Source organism: Cheilinus undulatus, linkage group 4 (genome assembly GCF_018320785.1).
Source record: "Cheilinus undulatus linkage group 4, ASM1832078v1, whole genome shotgun sequence".
In the NCBI taxonomy this organism is placed as follows: domain Eukaryota; kingdom Metazoa; phylum Chordata; class Actinopteri; order Labriformes; family Labridae; genus Cheilinus; species Cheilinus undulatus.
In genome coordinates this window covers 31,192,734-31,214,814 of record NC_054868.1, presented here as the reverse complement: position 1 = coordinate 31,214,814, position 22,081 = coordinate 31,192,734, and the positions used below count along the sequence as shown (strand labels likewise).

Sequence of the window (22,081 nt, the reverse complement as noted above, 5' to 3'; positions counted from 1 at the left end):
TCACTCTCAGCATGCCCATGATGCCAAAGCTTTGCTGGCACGGTGTCTCATTAAAGCGCTTTATTTTTTTTACACACAGGATGAGGTCAAACATTCAAAGTCTCCTCTCTCTGAGCCCGTATGGCTAATCAGCAGTCACCGCTCCTCAAAATGTAATCCTCTGTTTATGTCTGGGGATGAATTTTGCTGAAAGCCAAGGTTAAGATGAATATATGATGATTATGAGAAACAGTAAAAGACCCTGTAGCCAGACAGGGAGCTAAAGGAGTGACAAGTCTTTTGTTGTAGACCTTGAGGGAGGTGAGGTAAACACACTTGCGCTTGGCTTGAGGTGAAACAACAATCCCGTAGTGGATCAAGTGCTGAATTGTTTATGTAAGAGAGGCGATTACATTCTTAAAGTTCCTGCTTTTGAACAAGAGGTGCTACATCAAAGGTACATTAAGACAGGAAATACATTATTCATGGCACAGAGCCAGAGACAGAAGTTGTGGGAAAATGTACAGCCTAATGGAAGATGATGGAAGCAAGCTTGTTCAACACAAATTTCAACCTCTGTGGAGTCTAAAGAGTGAGACAGTGTCTGTGTGTGAGTAGAAGTGAGTGTGTATGCAGTTCTCACAGATTGGCCGTCCTCCATCTGCTCCTTCAGCTTCTCCTCCTCCTCCTCCTCTGCCAATTGCTGACTCTCTGACTCCAACCTGACAAATACACATAAATAAACACATCAAAACTGCATTTTATCTCAGAGGTAATGATGATTTTAATGTAAGAAGATTGTGCTTGAACAAGATTATGGTCAACTCATTTTGCTTCTCATTTTAGAACAGTGAACCCAGGTGTTAAACTGATTCTTAAAGAATAGATAGGTTTAAATTTTCCCGAAAGGCCGCGTTCAGTGTGTGAGGAACTTTATAGAGGGGAATAAGGAACTGTTAAGATCATGAAGGTTTATGTTCACAGAATTAACCATTTGCCAAGCCCTGTCTACCTTGTTAACTGTGGCTACGCCTGACAAGCTATAGCATCCGAGCTATTGAATATCAAGTTTATAAGCAGGGGGTAACCTGAAGGAAATACTATCAAATTTAGAGAAACAAAAATCAAAGGGATAGACAGAAATATCTACAATGTGATTGTAAAAGCTACATTCACAATACCTTTGTTTACAGAGTTTACGTTAGCATTAGGCAAATTTAGGTATCTCCCTATGGTTCATGAACATAATGCAGCACATGGCTAATTCAGGCAGCCAGTATTCATGCGATTGAGACTGAGGACATCATGCAAAGTTTGTCTTTGGTAACGTTTTAAACTACTGAAAACTATGCGAGAAAAATAGGGCATGAGAGGATTTTGATTATATCATTTATACAGGATATAATGAAGCCAAAACCTGCAGGTCTGAAGACAATTTAGCAGCACAAAGATTAAGCAGCAATCGTGAGCCTAACTTTAGCTGAAGACCCATTGACTATAGCATCGACTATAGCATTTTTTTTCCTCCCAAGGCACACCTGAGATCAAGTCCCATAAAATACACCAGATACGTGTTCAGTTCATCTCTGTTACAGCACAGTAACAGAGCAGATAGGTTTCAGTTTTAGTCAATGAGAGAGTTTCCACAAGCTCCGCTGCACTGCATCTCTGCTCTGTTAGAGCCCCAGCAGTCCATAGCCCCCTGCAGCAGATATGCTTGACTTCTATTTCAGCTGGATGCCGGAGACTTGTGCATAAATTCAGCACAGAGCAGATCGAACAGGGTAGGAAGTGTCCCCGAAACCAAATTAAAATATCTAGTTAAATTTCAGAATAAAATACTCCGTTTGATGGCAGATAAATGCCAGACCGTATTTCCTTTCACTACACTGACAAAACATCATGATGGGGCGTAGCAGACCCCGTAGCCAGCAGTTCAGAGGAGCAAAAGGAAGCACACTTATTTATAAGGGGTTACTGACCCATGGTAGAAGCACAAAAATCCACATGAAAGGACCAAACAGAGACAAATCAAAGCAAGTCCATCTTACTCCTGCAGTTCAGAACAATAGCTTCACATGTGTTTGTTATGTTTTATAGCACTTCAGTAGTTTCTATTTGCATGGCCAGGTGTGATTCTGTAACTCCCACAAAACTCCTTGGTCTTGCAGGTCTAGCAGTCCAGCGGTGCTGCTCCATGCTGCACTGCAAACGCAGTCAGCGGGTGTTGACAGGGGCATGCAGTCAAACTGCAGCGCAGCCGTGATGGTGCGAAAACGTATCTGGTGTATTATAAGGCTAAGGCACACCCTATTTCAATGCAAAATAGCCCTTGTAATTCTTGCTGAGTTGGGAGGAACACTCTTATTGTACATTTAACTATTTCATTGCAAAATGGATCTACAGTTTTACTTGGCAGAGAAGGCTCTGCTCAAAAGATTCTCCCTGGGTTAGTCAAGCAGCATGCTCTAAATTTCCAGGAGGCCATATGGATGGATACATTTATGACAATGTGTACTGAATACAAAAAAAAAATGTTCAAAAGCAATTAATCCATTGCGGCATGAATCAGAATATGTGTGCACAACAAGCTTTATGCTATAAAGGAGGAGGCTAGGGTGGAGGAGGTTAAGTTTTGCCAGCACCAACAGCAGAAGCATGGTGCATCTTCATTAATGCAAGCATGTTTAGTGAGAAGTACGTCATATTTAAATGCACTGCTGTGTTGAGAGAAAGGAGCTGTAATTGGCTGTGGGAGCTGGGAGGTGATAATTGGGATCAGCTGGCCATCAGTTAATCATGGCTGGGCATATGACTACTGTCCAACATGAACAAACGCTAGACTTTAATTACAGCACCTTCAATCACAGTTGAATTAATGATGCATTGTTATACAAATTCCAAAGGCACACCTAGACATGCCTCAAAGCGCGCCAGTTTGCCTTGCACACCATTTGAGAACCACTGGACTAGAGGACAGCATCAAACTATCTACAGTGGATGTTTTTTTCTCTCGTCCACGACTCTTAGTATACCACAATGGTTGGATGTAATAGTTTTATGTGAACAGTGTCTGTGGCTAAGTTCATCAGTTTATGGGGAATTGGACAGTATGACTCCAATTTTATTGAAATAGTGACTTTTAGATTTTTTTTTTTTTTAAGGATTTATTTTTGGGCTTTTTGCCTCCCGTAGAGGGAGACAGGACAGTGGATTGAGCCACATTATCTGACCGTTGGATGACAATCTGTTTTAGTGGTTTGTTGGTCTTTTCTGTGGAGGAATTTACTTGACTGTAGTATGGTAGTGGCTAATATGAAGTGCAGCTGTTCATTCGTCAAACACAGCATGTATGCTTCAACTGACTGCATGTATGTAAGAAACAGCTGATAACACTTCTAATTGTATTTGTTTAAGCAACTCACATTCTGATAAAAAATGACTTTTCATAGTCATTTCATGGTCTGATCATGTGTAATCAGTGTAAACAAGCAGGCTGTAACAGGGACATTCACAGCTAATGTTAAGTTTGCTTTTATTATGGGTATGTTAATGTTAGCTTTTTGCTAGCTGAACTAAATTGCTGCTACCTTTCCTGCTGTCTTCCAACCAGTTTTGTTCATATTTGACATCTCTCTTGGTTTTTTGTGGACGTGAAAAATTCAACACCTCACTCTTAAAACGTGGAGAATCAGCTGTCAGATTTTCAGATCCTGTAAGCACTACGTACTAGCTTCTGCTGGAAGCTTGACAGGCCTCCTATGCATAGTAACAGTAACGCAGGATTGGACAGCAGCTGTTTTAGGTAGAGACTTAGCAAAGGGTCAGTTGATAAGATTGTCCATTTAAATCATGAAAAGTCCAGTCCAGTCCAGTAATGGTGCAGGCTAGATCACTCTACTGGCACAATATAAACTCAGATTTACCAAAGCATACATAATGTAAAACAACAGCATAAAATGACAAGAAAACAAAAATAGAAAGGTGAATGCTGCAACTATCAATTATACAGTACAAGCAGTTCAAACTATGCAAAAACAACAAAAATATGACAGCTCTCTCATGCTCTGTCAGCTTTGCTAACCGTCTCTGGCAGTCACAAACAATCTCCTCATCTCCTTTTCTAACTCTCATACACACAACCTCACACACTGTGTGATTTACTTTTCTTGGTGTTTTTCAACCTCCTGGGGCTGGAAACCCCACAGTGGGGAGCGGGGACTCTGCTGGCCGTCAGGGGAGGTTGGGGACAAAGGCGCTCCCTCCATGAGCCACTGGTCCCTCAGAGACTTTCTCTGGACCGACAAAAAAGAGGAGTGGAAGGACAAAGAGGAGAAGATTTGATTACTTAAACTGAAAATTTTAATCTAATCAAAGTAAATAGAAAATCATACATAGAAAAAGAAGTTTTAAATGATTTGTATTGTCTTTGTTTTTCCTGCTTATCTAACCTTGCACTATATGAGATAATCTCCCCAAGTACTAACACTTTAAGGGTTTCCCATAAAGGTGAGGGAGAAACAGCCTTAGATTAGTTAGTTTGAATAAAGAAAGAAACCTTTTTTGATATGAATTTTCAAAATTCATTTAAGATAGCAACCTTGTGTTAAGATGCCAAGTTGAGTGTTTTTTCACATTTAGGAATTAGTTCCAAATCTAGCAGAACAGAAGCATGGTCTGAAATGACTATTACTGAGTAATCACAAGATTTCACTGAAGGTATTTGTATTTTATGCAAAAACCTGTAGGTCAATGCATAAAATTTTGTAGAATTTGCCATTTCATTGTTGGTACTATTAGGTAAGGGGGGTCTGGAGAATATTTGCGTGCCAAACATTTATCTCCCTGCACTCTGATCTATTCTGTGGGGCCAATTTCCTTATTTTCTGCACCGCTGTCCTGCACCACTTTAGAATTATGATTTATGTGCCCTCTTTCATGTTTTTGAATCTATTCTAGAGTGCATCAAACACATTTTAACACAGTGATTTTCATTTTAAAGCATGTGTCTATAAAGAGAATTCTACAAGCAGTAGCTCTGCTTCCTCCAACTGGCGTTGGCTTAAGTTTTATGCACCATCAGGCTCTACCTTTGGAAAACTACAACCAAGTTTTCTGCTAAGGTCAAACTACTACCTGAGCTGTGCATGCTTACCTCACTTTGTCTTGTTGCACTGATTGGCTCGCAATAAATGTGACAGATGGAACAATCGTCCAATAACCTTCCAAGAATTTTCTGGGAAGTCCTGCCTGTACTGAACACTTTGCATGGGAGGTTTCTTAGATGAATGTGAAACAGTCTATCTGGCATATCAGGTTATCCTTTCAACAGAATTGTAACCAAATGAACAGCTACCAAGTAGCCTATGGCAAGGCCATGTCCCTAAAAATAATGGTGCCTGAGACAGGGGATCCCCACTGTGCCCAATGTTGGTTGAGGCATAGCTGAGCAGAGCTGTGCACATTCAGGAGTCATGTGAAGACAAACATTTTAAGGATTTTTTTTTAAACTTTACTTTGATTTCAGCTTAAATCTCCCCAACTGACATGTTTTTATTTTAAATTAAACTGTTTTTTGTACATAAATCTGTACAAAAATGGGTAAATATTCCAGTTGAAGGCCATTTAGAAATAGTCTTTGTTTTTTGGAAGGCATCTCGTGACCCCTTCTCAGTGTCTCATGACCCTCCAGGGGATCCCAACCCCCACTTCTGGAACCACTGTCCTATGGAAGTTGGCAACTGACTGTACAGGAATGAGCCAAAACATCTCTTACCTAAATGCAAAGTGTGGTGAGGAAAATAGAAAAAAACAATATTAACAGGGTGTCCTAACAGCATGCGAGTGTCAGACATCATGTCACAATGCTCAGCATCATATGCTCATAGTCCAAATGGCATCTATTACTTTTTCATAGGTTTCAGTTTTCTGCTTGTGAACATCTAGTATGACATCTAGTGCTTTTATTTTGAAAAGCACTAGATGTCATACTAAATGTTCACAAGCAGAAAACTGAAACCTATTAGTATGACATCTAGTGCTTTTATTTTGAAAAAGGAGAGAAAAATTACTGTTCTGCTTTGTACTGATGTTAGTTGCATATTTTTGCCAGCAAAGCTTTGGCATAGTGGGCATGCTGAGAGTTGGAAGAGTACATAACATTTTACACACTAATATGTTTATAATTAATGCAAAACTATCTCCACACAAGCTCTATTAATTAAGAAAAATGAAAAAAAAATCAAGAAAATCTTTGAAGTGAGGGTATTATGCCTTTTTTCAAGGCTTTACACCATCTCTCTGATTCCCACATAGTAGCTTTACATGGTTTACAGCTCAAAAACTCCTCATGTTTCTCACACTCACGTCCTGAAAACCCCTTATTTTAACCTCCATCTGAAATGCTTCCTTTTTGCTGCTGTCTCTTTAACACCCCCCTGCTCCACGGACCTGCCTTCCTCTGATTGGCCGATTTTCCGGAGGCTGGCCAGCGGCAGGACTCAATGTTTTGTGCCTGCCCTCTCTAATGTGGCTAATGTTGTTATGCTAGTGGCTGAAAACTTTGAATGAACTGGTCGGAGTAAAATATGGCAAATTTTGATATACGCCCATACGTGTTAGACCCGGCGTCTGATCCTGATAGTTTGGAGAGAGAGGGGGAAGAAAACCAGCAGCAGCGAAGGATAGAGCAGGATGTATCTGTTTGGTAAGTGTTTAAATACTGTGTTTCAATGGCTAAATGGCTAAGAGGCCTTGTGGGGGTGGTCTGTTCTGCTTTGCCGGCGGCACGGACGAACCAGTCAGGAGATGATATTGCGATGGCCTCATCAGTTAGCTCCCTGTTCGCTCCATCAAAATCTCGTCTCGGGATAATCTTGGAGATATTTTCAATGAACCGTTTTCATCAGTTTATACGCCAATTCCAAGATTCCTGCCACATACGTTTATCTTGCGGTTTGAAAATTTGCATACGTGGAGTATGAACACCCAACATTGTGACTACAAATTTATGTTTTAAAAATCGGAAAAGTATAATACCCCCTCTTTAAAGAAGAACATTATTTGTTAAGCTTAAGGATAGCTCTTCTGGAGTGTTGAGATGTTGAGGTATTGTAAAGTTAGTTTTATCTCTGCACATAAAAGAAACAGCAGAAATGTCACATAGGTTGGACAGTGATGGTTATCCTTTAATACTAGGGCCTGCTGCAAGATATGTTAAAAAATATACAACCCTACATATGATGAAAATGTTCTTTCCTAGCCAGTTAAAAACAAACTCTATGACGGCTTTTATACACTGACATGTTTATGTTTTGTTTTTATAACTTATGCACAATGAACAAACTATCCAAATAATCTTAGTTTAGTATTAGCATTTGGATGTAGTGCAGAACTGGGGCATGGCCTAGTTCTAAGTAGAACCTGAATTCACTGCAGTGCATTGCTATGAAGAATGGGTTTTGTGACACACCGATATAATACAGTGCTAACAATGTTAAAAAATGCTGGAAAACTCAAAATACTTGGACTGTAAATCAAATTTCGGTGGTATGTCATGATGTGAATATTAAATGGCTAATTAAGGTAATTTAAGATGAAAAAAATAAACAGAAAACACAGAGTAAAGATAAGGAAGAAGTAGGACATCAGGAGCAGTGACACAGCCAGAGAGAAACGGAGGGGTACAGTGCATCATGGTTGTTTGATGGTGGTGAGGAAGTGAGGAAAAAAAAAGGTGTGAAACAGAAGGTGAGAAACATCAGAGTCCAAGGCTTCAGTTTTCATCTCATTTTACAGAGAGAATGCTTGTATAGATTTATAGCATGTGTGTACTCTTTTATTCTTATCTTCCTACACTACTTCAGTAAATAGTCCTGACCCAGTGAACTAAAGCTGCCTGAGGCTGCCTGCCATTCCTCTGACAGGAACCAAACAGAAAACTTTCAAGGTTTTTTTTCCCCACAAAACGAGTACATGTCTTAGTAGTTTTTTGACTGTCTAATCATCATCCTTAAAACAGGTGTATAACAGACACAAAAAACATGACTCCTTTAACTGTGATAAGTGATTTGTGCTAAATGTAAAGCCACACTAGAAAATTAGCACAAATTCACTTGTTAGATCCATTGTGCTAGAGTAATTCACACACCCCACACAAGTGTATAAACTGCATGAGTTTCCATGACAAACCCAAGTGTTCATGTAAATCTTTAACAAATATAATTAGTTTTAGCCTTACTGATGTGACAGTTTAACAAATGTGTTTTTAAAAACTTTTTATAATTACATTTAGGTGATGAGCACTGAGAAGCACATCAGATACAGTTTTTTAAAAATATATGATTTATCTTTTTCACAGCTATACAGGGCTCTTTGTGGCAAACTGTAACATCTAATTTTCAGCAGACTTTGGCAAACCTTTCAGTAAAATGGAGCAAAGCAAGGAAATCAGCCTGCATTTCCTATGAAGGTAAATAGTTTTAAAATGGTATCTGTCTTTTACCGTCAAGTTCTGAGGGAAATTCTACAGTTCGATTCTTAATCGATTATTGATGCATTTTTGATGCACTTGTTTTGTTTTTGTTTTTTTTAATTATGCCTGTTGTTTTCACTGTGTCAAACATAATAAAAATATTACATTTGTGTTCAGACAAAAAAAAAAGAGATAAATCACATTTCCACCATCCTCTAATGGAAGGCGTGTGTAAGCTGGAAATTGACTATCGCACTGAACCAAAGGTAGCAGCATCCTTTCCTTGTAACATATCTGAAGTTACAAACATAAAAATGTTCTTTTTCACAGATGAACAACTGGTAATCTCAATCTTGCTGTTATGGGCTACGTGTCAGAGTTCCATTATTGATTATAAGACATTTATAAACTGATTCAGAATTTTTCACCTCCACATCACGCTGCATCTAAGAATCTATTTTTTCTCCCACCTCTAATAAATAGGGCTGGGTATTGTGCACAATAAATACTTTTTTAAAGGTGCTGGTGCCTAGGCAATGCCTGAATCACAAAACAAAAAAAAGTGTTTTAAAAGACAGCAACTGAATAAAAGCTGTCTTGGTATAGTAAATGATTCAGGAATAAGATTCCAGTAACACATACAAGTAAATGAAAGAGCTGTAACTTCTTTACAACGTGTTTCATGCTTTTCCTTTTGAGTGACGGTTATCATGATGGGATAACAAGGAACTGAAATGAAACAAAAAAATCTGTGTTAATTTGTTACGGTAGGTACTGGATGCATTGGTGCCACTGCTATGTTTGTACCAGATTTCTATACTTATCCCTAATCATAAAACATAAAAATAATTGATACATATTATTTAAAGCCTGGGTGGTATCCAAAAAGTATCCATACTTTTATCCAAAATTTTATGCAACCTCACAACATACTGTAATTTTTGAATGATAGTGGTTATAGTGCCATTAGCCAGTCTTATCACAGCAGACCTGCTATACATCAAACCACTGATGTTTTTCTATTGTTTGCAAATCTTAAATATATTCTATTTCAAAGTCAACTGCACAACAATTGCTAGAAATGCTGCCAGCTGCAGTGCAGGAACCTGTCAGAAACAGTTAATATTTACACACAGACACTGCATTAAATAAACCAACAGTGCTTCCCTGCACGTCCGGACTTATAACAGTTACTGCAGGGAGACTTAGTACATATAAGAGCTGTGTTGTGATGAGCTGACCTTGGTTCAAGTGCTTGTTTTAGTAAGCATCTGTGCAGCCCTTGAGCAAGACAGTAAACTCTTGCCAGCTCGAGGAACGCTGTTCTGTAGCTGACCCTGACAACCGGAAATAAACAGAGTCTGTCTGCAGGGAACTAGGAGTAAATCTAATCTTGTAAAAGATTTTTTTTTTCATAATTATGTTGCCGTTTGCTCCAAACCCCAGAGCTGCTATGTGTTTTCTTACTGTGTAAAACTAGGCTATGTACGCATGCTTACTCCCCTACAGCCCATGGCCCCATTTATTTAAAAAATCTGGCAACCGTTAGCCAGTGGCTACTTCTTTACTGTAAAATCATCTCTGTGTTTTCTCCTGCAGTGCAGAACAAGACCTGCTCTGTTTCTCTGCTTTCAGCTCGCTGGACACAGCCCTCTTTAGATTTTCCTGCAGGTCAGGAGCAGTGTGTGTTTAAGCTGCTGCCGCCCTTTTATCACATCCTTACATCTACCCTGGGGTTACACTCAATGTCAGAGCTAATAAATGTAATAAAAGCTATGATACGATCATTTAAAATTAATCTCTGAAGCCTCATGCAACTTGAATGTTGATCTAAAAGAGTCAATTCAGTTTCAGGGGATGTTGCAGAAACCCAGATACTTGCACAAATAACATGCAAAATAGCATGTTGCAAGACTACACCAGCACACAAGCATGCATACCTGCATGTGCGCAAACACATGCTTCAAAAAATTTCACACAATTTGAGGAATGTGCCCCGGGGCAGTGTAACACAGTGGGGTAGGAAGTGGGAACGCCAGTGTGGAAATGATTTGAAAACAATAGAGCGGCTCTGTAGCTTGCAGAGTGTGTAAACATTCGCATAAAAACTAATTTCAGCAAAGGAAGGCTTGCATTCAACCTTGCGAGTAACAGGCCAAAACCAGGAAGTATAGAGGGTTGTACAGTTCATCTGTGTTTGTCTGCGTGTGAGAGGATGTGTGTGTGTGAGAGAAGGAAATAAATGTTAAAGATATCTGCCTGCTAACAAGATCAAATGGGTCTGCAGGGGAATTTAGCTCAGTTACATTAAGGATGCATGCACTTGTGTGTTTGTGTGGGTGACTGAATGAAACAGCTTAGATCAAACTGTGAATGTTTCAGACCTTGAGCTGCTGCAGTCTGAGCCTCTCATCCTCCATCTCTCTCCTGGCTTTGTCCTGCTCCTCCTGCAGCCGGCGCTTCTCCTGACACAGGAAAAAGAAAGAGGGCAGGTGAGAAAATTCAAAGACAGAGTGAGGGGAGACAAATGATAATTTGGTACAATCTTATTCACATAAAGAGAAGAATCTAGTGACAACTGTGAGCAGGAGCCAGACACAGACTCAAGTGTATGTGAATTAATCAACAGAAACAAAGAGGGAAGAGATGCAGTGAATAAAACATCACTGGATGAGTGTTAAACAGGGACACCTGGACAACCATCTGTCACAAGGACACCGTCACTGTGGACACAATAGGTAAACTCTACATCCCATAATTCGTGGAGCAGCTATCCCCTTAACAACCTGGTGTTGAGACCAGAGAGACACCCCAGCTTACAACATTGCATATTCAATTAATTATTTAGATCTTACAGACAGCTTAGAGAGCTTAGTCTCTTTACCCACTCATTCTCTGTGCAGACAAATCTGAAATTATGAAGAAAGTAGACAAGTTGCATTTATGGCAACAAACCTAAAACTTACTTTAACACTGATCCTTACAAACTGGTTGTATGGAACAAAAATGAGGTTATGAGTTACAAATTAATAACTTTTTAAAAATATGTCAAGAATTTTCACACAACATTTCCATTTCAACAACTTTAATAGGGAAAAAACTGCTCTCTGGGCCCTGACTTATAAATCTGCCTTAATAAATCATTTTTTTATTGTCATCTGACCTATAATAATTTCTAAACATACTCTTGCTTTGACTGGCAGTGAACTGACACAGCAGTTTGCATAACCTGATTCAATCTCAAAAATTTAATTTTGTCACTTTCACTCCATTCCTGGGAAATATTATGCAGCAATATTGGATTTTGATTTGTTTTTTAGGAGAAAAAATGCAGCACCCTAAATTGCTTTTTGCCAAAACATAATCACAACATTTTTATTGGAAACTAGAATTTCCACACAGAATGGAAGCATAACTCCAGCTAGGGCTTGTGATTATGAAAGTATCAGAAGGAATGCATTATCCTGCAAACAAAACCAAAGCATTAGTAAGCCTAAAATTAAAAAGGGAGCAGCCACAGCATAACGCATCAGTTTATAAAAGGGACATCACCTGTCTGCCTTGCTCTCGCTATCTCTCCATGTCTTTTGGTGTAGTCCCTAAAAGGATACATTCAGAGCTCCATCACTGAACCATGTGTTTAGATTTTGTTTAAAGCTATTTGAATCAATTGTCCGTATCTGATGCTGCTCCTCTTCACTATTGCACATTGCACTTAAATCACAATGCCTGTACAAAACAATATGAGGCAGTCCTTTTCAGACTAGTTTTTTTAACTTACTTTTAAAAGTATCAAGTTTTTGATTCAACTTGAGATATGCAAGTAAGCAAATAACAGAGTTTATTCCAGAGGGTGGGGGTTAAAAAACAGCAAAATTATTACCTTCAAATCTGCAGTTAGTGCTGGGAATAGAAAGAATGCTAAGACTAGATGATCTCAGTGGATAAAAGATGAAGTGAGGATCCACAAATGTAACAGGGGGTAATGTCATGTGCTGCTTTATATGTACAGTAACTGGATTTTTCAGTTTATTCTAAATTTCAGGAGAACGCAATGGAGAGATGAAAGAATAGGTGATATACAGTGCTTTCAAAAAGCATTCAGACCCAATTCACTTTTTTTAGATCAGTCTGATGCTACAATCATTAAAAAATTATTTTTTGTTCTCATTTATCTACACTCAGTACCCTATTTTGACGAAGTGAAAACTGAATTTTTGATTTTTTTTCATATTTATGAAGAATAAAACTAAGCCATGAAGTCAAAGGAACTGCCTGCAGAGCTCGGAGACAGGATTGTTGCAAGGCACAGTTTTTGTTGTTTTTTTATTTAATTTCCTGAATTTGCAAAAAAAAAATCTAAAGCTCTGTTTCACTTTGTCATTATGGAGTACTGTGTGTAGATTAATGAGAGAGAAAAAGGAATTTAAATGTCTGCAGTATCAGGCTGCAACATAACAAAAGTGAAAAAAGTGAAGGGGGTTTAAATACTTTCTGAATGCAATTAATGTGACCAGTGGCTGGTTCAAGTTAATAATCTGCACTTTGAACTGTTAACTATGTACAGATGACTGACAGAGGCATGTGTGCTGTGAATTAATAATAAAGACCGGAAAAAATTAAAGGGTGTATTAGTAGTTCCAGATCTGAAGAGGTGATATTTTTTTTGTCCTGCCTAAGAATCCTTAGGATTCAGTGACTGTGAAAATTATAGCCAATATCTGTGTTTAGAATAACATTTCAGCCAATTGGAAATACCATTGCTGAGTAAGATGACCACAATACCAATATTTTCTCTCACATTTGACCACAAAAACAGATAACAGTTTGTTATGCCTGATTAGGTGTGCTGTATGCCAGTGATAGATATTTGCCACTGACATCTGTTCATGCCATATGATTTACCAATTTGCCGCCAACAGGGCAGAAATTGCAGATACCATGTTGTAGCAAGCATTGGTGCAATACAAAAACTCCATAAAACGTTCCTGTATATGGCCAATATTTTTATATTTTTCTTGCCTTTTGTGTACTGTATAGCATCAGTCTTCTCAAAATGAGTGTTAAAAAGTATTTGTAAAAGATAAATACAAGGTTTATAGCAGTAGGTTTGAAGTTAGATGGATATGGGCTGGTAAACTGTACATGTTATCTCTACATTCATTAGGGATGCACAGATGCATCGGTTTAACATTGGCAGCAGCCAATAATGGCCCTATTGACAGGAATCTGCAGATCATGAGGACTGAACAGAGGTCAGTAGCAGATGTCTATCTGTTGAGTCCTATCAATTTAACACTGGCATACAGCCCACATAAAACTGGTTTAGAGAAGAGATCTGTTATTGGGTGGAAGACATGACCTGTTGGACAAACTCTGATCTGTTTTCATGGTCAGACTTGAGAGAAATGTTGGCATTGTGGGAGTCTTACACCAAGAGAAGCAATTAAAAAAATCAGTATTGGTATCTAAACCAAACCTGATGTTTTTATAATCTGCACGTCCATATTCGTGCAGGGGTTTTGTGCCTTGTAAGCAGTTTCTCATTTCATTGTGAATTCTGGTTGTTGAAGTCTTTCTATGTCATGTATGTCCTTAATAATTTCCTGCCAGTATCTTAAAATAGGACGGTCCTTTAGCACCATTTCCTGTTTGCTAGAAGCAAGACTTAAACTTAATATGGGCCCTCATATTTAACATTTCCCCAGCCAGAATACCTTGATATAAAACTGGAAATTTGTTCTGTAAGTCATATCCTAGAATCACTTTCAAATCTTGTGCTAAATCTTCCCTGAAGTTTCTTACATTTACAAAATATATGAGCATGATCTAAATTTATTTCCCCACACTATCTCCAGCATGTCTCTTGTGCAATTAAAAATGTACTTATAGCGTTTGGTGTAGTAAAAAATAATTCTAATAATGTTTTTCTCCCATCCTGGAGCTGATGGCTGTTAGCAGTGTGTCTTATTTTTGCACCAGTCTTCTGTAGATATTTGTTTTCACTCTTTTACACATCTATCTTTTATACAGTGTGTGGGGGGTCTCTCTCCAACTGGTATTCTAACAAATGCACATTAAAGTAGAACTTACTTCATCTGATGAAACTGCTGACATTAATAAGCAGAAATAACCCTTTTCTGCAGTCTGTGTAAATGTGTTCAGATCTGGTCTGCTGTAACAGCAATGGCAGCTGTGCCTCAGAGTGCAACATTAATATCTCTGAGCGACTTTATGTGTGTGTAGACTCACTGCAATTGCCTCCAGCCGCTGTTTGTACTTCTCCGTCTCATCCATCTTGGCTCCTGTGACACAAGACAAGGCTGAATGTTAGAGGTCAGGGGTTAAACAAATAAGAGTCGAGTCAAAGGGATCAGTGTTCACTCAATGCTTTATTTCTTCTCTTTAGTCATATTTGTTTGTTCTATGTAGTAGTCTACTTTTGTTTAAAGAGTTTTTATGAATGTAAAAGATGTCTCTGGCTTAAAGGGTGAGTAGACATACAGCCTTTCTTCGTCTGTCCATAAGTCCTATGCATACAGAGGCAGCTGATGACAGACAAAACAAAATCATGGCCTGACTTCAGGCTTTGCCGTGTGGAAAGCTCGTCATTACTCAAGTGTCTTGTTGATATGGGGTTTTTTCCTGCTGAATTACCATGACCCACAATTCTCCACATCATAACCTCCCTCACAACAAGAAAAAAAAGACTCATCCCCTCAGCACTCCTGTTAAGCCGTTTCAGTTTGCCTTGACACAGCCTCGGGCAGCTGGTAGAAAAAGTGTCTTTTCCCATGCAGCTGACAATAAATGGGACAATATTTGAGCTCTTCCCAAAACTCTGAGGTACATGAGAGAGCATAGACGAGAGTCATACATAGCAACTAGCTCACAGCAGCTCAGTCATTAGTGAGTAACTGCCATCACAAGCTATAACTCTGCTTTTAAACCTTCTTTTTCGGTAAAAAAGAAAAAATACTTCCCAGGAGGGAAACAACCCTTATTTTAGTCCCACATGTACTTCTGCACTGGGTGTTTTTTCCATAAATAAAGAGAGAAAAACTGAAAGTTATATGCAATGACAGCAATAATCTTCCTGTCACTAACTGTTCCATGTGGTGAGTAAAGACTTCTGTCCCACATCAAAAAGTGCTTTAGCCATTGCAGCATCTGAGGGAAGATCTAAACAACACAGCACCCTATTTCTCCAAAAAATGCCAAACTGTCACAGCGGCAGTTGTTAATCGCCATCACAGAGCTTTGAAGTGCAAAATGTGTCCTAACTGATGCACACTCATACACACACAAAAACGCTTTCTATACACATATTCTGCAGTAACTGATGTCATATACAAGCAACATAAATGTAGCTAGACCTATCTGGAAACCTAGTATGTCTGTATTAAAAAAACATATAGTAGTATATCCTTACACACTCCTTTCAAATATGTGTAACAACACAGATGTTACAGAATTAATATGGCTGCATATGCTGTGATGGCAGTTGTGACACATCCCCTTTGAGGCAGTTTAAAAACAACAGGTGGCAGTAGGTGCTGAAAACTGAATGAAGCAGTGCAAGCTTAACCTTACATGCCAGATGTATTTGTTTCACACATCCAACTGCAAAACCTTCAATTCTAAGTGTCTGGGAAAGGGCAGAGAATTTGAAAAAAACCCGGAGTGTGATTGGATGAATGTTCTGTCTGTCACATCTTTACGGGCCAATCAGAGCAACAAAATACATGACGTAGCCGCGACCAAGGTGCGTGTCCGCAGCTACCGAGGAATAACGCAAACCATGGCGACTACAGACATGTCAGTACACGACTTTGTCATTTTTTAAAAGAAAACAACTCACTGCTGTTCTTCTTCTTTTTTTTGGGGGGGGGGGGGGTATTTTTGGGCCTTTTTTATGCCTTTATTGGATAGAGGAAAGGCAGTGGATAGATTTGGAAACAGGGAAGAGAGTGGGGAGAGACATGGGGAAAGGGCCACAGGCTGGATTTGAACTCAGCCGCATGCGCACATGGGTTGCGCCTTAAACCACTGCGTGCCCCCTTTGTTCTTCTTTAGCAGCATCCACACTAAGCTCTTCTACTTGCTTACGTCACGAATCTGCTGTGCCGGAAAGTACTGCCCCTCGTTGCAGATTGGTCCTGTCACTTTCTAACCGGGCCCAAACGGTTTAGACGGAAGCTTTGCAAGATGGATTCGCCAGTGAGAAACAAGGAAACGGGCGTATCCATCTGCTTTGCAAGGTTAGTGCACGCTTAAGTAAAAGCAAATATGGATGAGAAAGTCTATATGCTGCCAGAAAGACTGAAGGCAAAGACACTGGATTATTACAGGTTTCTTTTCGAACACCAGAAAGTCTAGAGTTGGACTTGAGTCATGCAGTGTGCAAGCTTTGCAAAAAACAAGGTAAAATACTGCAGCAACGTGACCAACCTCCAGCTACACGACAAGACACCAGCCTAGTTAGCAGTTACTACAACAGCTAGGCTAGCTACACTGGGCTAGTTTGACCAGTCATATCCAGCACTGAATAATGCTTTAAAATCAAAATTCCCCTCAACTTCCAAACGTGATCAGAAGATCACAAAAAGGTGTTTATGCTTTATCTGTAAAAACATGAGCCTTATAGTGTAGCTGATATTGAAAGCATCAGCTAGATAATTACTGAGCACGAGTCACACTATTTAATCCCCACTCATTAGATCATTACAGAAACTGTGATACCTACGATATTTTCAGATGTAAAGAAAAGGCATTTTTGCAAATACTAGTGGACTTACATTAAAGTGAAACCAAAGTATGATTTTTATATGATATAGTTGATGACTTGAAAATTATACTGTCATTTGCATCGAATATTTAGGAAATCAGAGAAAAATATAATTTGCATAATAATTTGGAACACGGTGTAGTAAGAGAATGGTTCCAAATTTTTTCCCAAAACAGCTGTTACATTGTACTTTAGGTTAGGCCAAACAGTATAATAAATCACCTAGATGGAGGTCTATATTTTCTTGTTGTTATTTCACATTTAGGTCAGGTCACTGTGAAAGCCCCTTGGGCTTACTTTGATTAAATTTCAAATGACTTAATTTTTACTTTACTTGAGTAGATTTATAGACCAGTACTTCTACTTCTATTCACGTAAATTTTAACCCAAGTAACTGTACTTTTACTTGAGTATAACAGTCTGGTACTTTTCACCTCTGGTTGTTCGGTAATCACACAGTATCTAAAATTCCGCCACCAGGGGGTTCTCAACCAAAACAATAACAGAATGACGAGTTGGACCAGCTCCTCCCAGCTCAATTGTTTGCTTCTTGTTTTGAATTAAGGATGCTGCTTTATAAAAACGGCATATCATAAGGCATAATTCCTAAACAGAAAACTGATATTTTGTTTTCTCTTGTTTTTTTTTTTACAATTTCTCATAATGCCAGGGAGATGCAAGAAATAGTCACTGTCAATCAACCAGGAAGCCCCCAGAATGCGCTGGAAGTACTTAAAACGGGAAGTTTTCATGTCAAGGCAACTGTCGCCATGTCTGAGTGACCTAGACTTTGACTATAGAAATGAATAAATCCTCATCAAATTCCACTGCTTTTAACATGGCGTGCTCCTTACAAAATGTCAACGTGCATTTTCATGTGGATGAAGATACATAGTGGTTGTGGATGGGATAATTTTTGAAAACCGAGGAAAACCTTTGTTTTCAAAATCACCCTCCTACATGTGGAGAAGACCTAAGAATGGGAGCACTTAGCTCCTTTATACAGGCTTCCCCTGCTTATTCTCAGTTGTTACTGTCACACAATACTTCTGCTGAAACCAGCTAATCCTTTGGTGCCAGGGCTATAGTATTTGATTGGTGCATTAATTACCATACTCATGGTGACTTATATCACATTCAAGATTGATTTGGGGGTGGATACCAACACCAGTATCAATACTGGAGGAACTATTATAATGTCAAGGACTTTAAAAGAGGATCAAACTCAATCCCCAATCTCAGCTTTTTTCCAACAATATAACTACATTGATACTTGCAATATGAGAGAAAAATGAGCTCTGACACTTTTTCAACCCCCGCGTCCCCATCCAACTTTCACATGTATTCTACTACTGAGGTTTCTCATTTCTCCCCAGAAGGCAACTCAGTAGAGCTGATGCTATTGTTGCTGCTCCAAAGATCTTTGGAGAAGCAACAGGGCCTTCAGGGGTGTACCTTAACATAGTAAAAAATAATTCTTCTTACCAACACCTGAAAGACGTTCCATGCCCTTAAGGTCTGTTGGGGTTGTGGGTCGGGGGAAAGAGCTCATATGAAACAGTATAAAACTGTGGGTGTGTATGAAGAAAAGAATAAGGGTGAGGGAAGAGGGGACGTGAAGATCGTTCAACCTCAGCATCGAAGAGAACCAAGGTGGAAAAAAATACAAAAGCAGAAAGATGTATATGAGCACATGCAATGAGACAAGACAAGGGATAAAGAGGTATATCTCATTTAGCATTGTTTTGAATGACTGAAGGTGCAGTGACAGCTTACAGTATAAGCCTCCGCAGGGATCAGGGACTCGAGGCTCATCAGGGATCCAGGAGAACGCCCAGAATAGCAGCCAGAGATAAACAAGCAAACACAAACACAGGCTTTGATGAGGAGGTATTGAAGAGCTCCCTGTAGACGCATGCTGACTTCGATAATTAGACATGATACAGGAGAGCAGAGAAGAGGAGCTGACAAAGTCAAAAAGTTAAGAGACAGAAAGTGGAAACGGTAGGAGGGAGGAGCAGCAGAAAAAGAGGAGATGAGAGGGAAGTAAAGTGATGGGAAATGTAGCATCTGGTTTGGGATCCAGGTTGATAAAAGGGAGACCTTTGACATGTGATAGAAAAACTTGAATAGGATGACAGAAAAAGAGGATTGTTAAAAAAAAAATGAAAGAACAGGGAACATTGTAGATTAAATCTACTGTGTTAAATAGGAAATTTAATCTGATACACAGATACAGGAGATTTTGTCTGTGTGTTTGCTACCAATTTTGCTCAAAATATAAGGTATCAGCTGGTCAATGCAATGACCCTTTTCCATTTATTACTAAATCCCGCAGGTTAAATTTGTTCAACATTAATCCTTTAATCAGCATCGACTGATATCCAAATCTTGTCAGAATCTGTATTATGCTGATAAAAAATGTTCAGACTGCTCAGCTCCCAATGGATCTTTTTTGTTGTAACCAGGGCAACCATTTGCTCAAGGAGACCTTCCCAAAGCCTGAGGAGCAACTTGTAGATCTTTAGGCCTACAGAAGAACTTTTAGCCTAAAATATTGCACTGGTAAAAAAAAAAAAATATCCAAGTTAGAGCTGAAAAATGTGCTGACACTAAAACTGAAACGTCAAACAAAGGAAGGTTTATTAGACAATATTTCATCAGCAACAAAAAAATGAAGTCTTTAGTCTGTCATTTTTCAATCATTTAGCCATGTTTACACGCATGCAAATAATTCAATCGTTATCAGTTTTCTGAAGTAATCTAATTACTCTAGTGGTCCCTACAGCTAGATCCAGTGCGGTTTATCAGAAAAAGACCATTTTGGATTAGGAAAAATCAGAAAAACACCATGATTTTTGCCTAATAATTGTTTAATTTAGTGCATGTTTATCATTTTTACCTGGTTCCTTTTGGTGTTTTTTTTTTACATCTGAGCCTGAGTAAACAAAGAGAGCAGAAGAAAAAGAATATCAAACAGAGAGCAGGAGCAACAGCAGGGGATGCAGACTTTGTGAGAAGGAGCTGAAACAAATTTCATGCTCTGTGAAATAAAGGATCTGTATGTCCTTTATCTCCTAGACTGGGAGGAAATATAGAAATGCTAGATTTACAAGAAATGTAGAACAGATATGCTGCTGCTGGATATCATTAAGGGTGCTTTCACACCTTTAGCTTGTTGTCTTTGTTCTGATTCAGATCAAACTTTGCATTCAAAATGTTATGTGGTTTGATTGGTTGATATCTGTTAATTCTGTGAATTCCATCAAACCTCCCCCATTTTTTACTGGGGCATACGGTTTGCCTCTAGGTGTTTAAAACCCACAATATTCAAGTGTTTGCCCATGTGCACGTGCAAGCATTTAAACTTTAACAAAATGCTTTGAGTCTGAAAAAAAAACACAACTTTGAGTGGGGGGGGGGGGGGGATTTTTTTTTTAAGCATTAACTTTTTCACAAAAAAAGGGATAAAGATAAGTTTAACCATTATTTAAAACTGTTGATGGTTAACTGTGCTTGACTTGCCACTTCAGCATGCTGCATCTGAGGTTACTAACAGCCTAAACCTGATCATCTGTCATCACTGATCCACATCCAGTAAGAAGAATTTCACTGTTTAAATTCACGTTGCCATGAATCACAGTACATCAGCGGCGCTTGTTTAACAGTTTGATTTGAGAGAAGGCGAGAGTGCCAGCACAGTGCTAAGCTAGGGAGCACGACTTGCAAGTATATATGAGCTGCTATATATGTGTGTTTTGTCGTTTGCCAAATTGGCCTGAATGCATTGGCATGATTTCGTTTATCATTTTTAAAGCATCTTCACACGCAGACAGTGGTGCTGCTGGTGGAGACAGACACATGTTCTCAAGGCCACACCATCTTCATGACAGTAATTAACGCAAAACTGTGGCTATGTTTTAATACCCCAGGATACAGTATTACCATATCAATGCCCATTCCTATTTGGTGGGGTGACTTGGAGCCGTGAGGTGTTCAAATACCCATCGACATAGACATAAGTCAGCGCTGACACACCCCAGCTGCATCAGTGTGCTGAAAGATGTTGAGACTATTTGCTGTTTTAAGTCATGTACTCGTGGAAAGAAATCCAATTATTAACAAAATTATGTAAACTTGCTTTTCCTTTTACTGAAGTGCATAGAAACACGTAAAAAAACAGATTTTTTTGCAAAGACCTGATTATTCCTAGCAGCCGTCATTTTGTCAAAAATTGAAAACCAATCAGAACTATTTTCAATTAAATCTTTACTTTAACCATGAGTCTTTGCACCTTAAGTGTGAAATTTCACACATCTCTCTCTTGCGCTACTAAGCAAATGCAAGTGCAACAACTCACACCTGTGCTGTGGTATCAACAAATAAACTACGTGAGCTCTGCCTCTGTTAAAGCTTACACTATATCACTAGAAGAAAACAACAATATGGCACACGGCCGAGAACAGAGCTTACCTACTACAGTTACTGACACCTGTTCACCTGTAACACCTGTTAGATGCTAACCCAGATGGTGGAGAAGACTGAAGCCTCTGTTTCATTAAAACTGACAGGCTTTTGGTCTTTAATGAAATAAGCTGTGTCTTGCAGAAATGTTTGCCAGTTGTTGGCCATCTGACCTTGGTGGTGTGACCTTCCACATACACAGTCTCTTCCAGTTTATCCTTCCCAACACCGTGCTGACATACTCACACTCACACACTGGTCACACAAAGGACTATAGGAGCCACAGCTGATGACAGAGGAGGAAAGCAGACGCTGCAGAGGGTAGAGAGAAGTCCATTGTGTATCAGAGCAGCATTCTCCAGCTTCCTGTTGTGCAG

General features: G+C 39.1%; 1 protein-coding gene across 2 annotated transcripts in view; it reads right to left on the bottom strand.

Annotated features, from left to right (window-relative positions):
* Positions 1–22,081, bottom strand: part of palm3 (paralemmin 3) — a 71,409-nt gene that overhangs the window by 9,605 nt on the left and 39,723 nt on the right. For both annotated transcript variants that reach the window (XM_041786222.1, XM_041786221.1), the window contains exons 2-5: positions 14,705–14,757; positions 10,837–10,917; positions 4,144–4,274; positions 623–701 (exon numbers count right to left, since the gene is read on the bottom strand). In XM_041786222.1, the coding sequence (XP_041642156.1) occupies positions 623–701; positions 4,144–4,274; positions 10,837–10,917; positions 14,705–14,749 (336 nt within the window). In that variant the 5' untranslated portion in view covers positions 14,750–14,757. The remainder of the gene's footprint in view (positions 1–622; positions 702–4,143; positions 4,275–10,836; positions 10,918–14,704; positions 14,758–22,081) is intronic.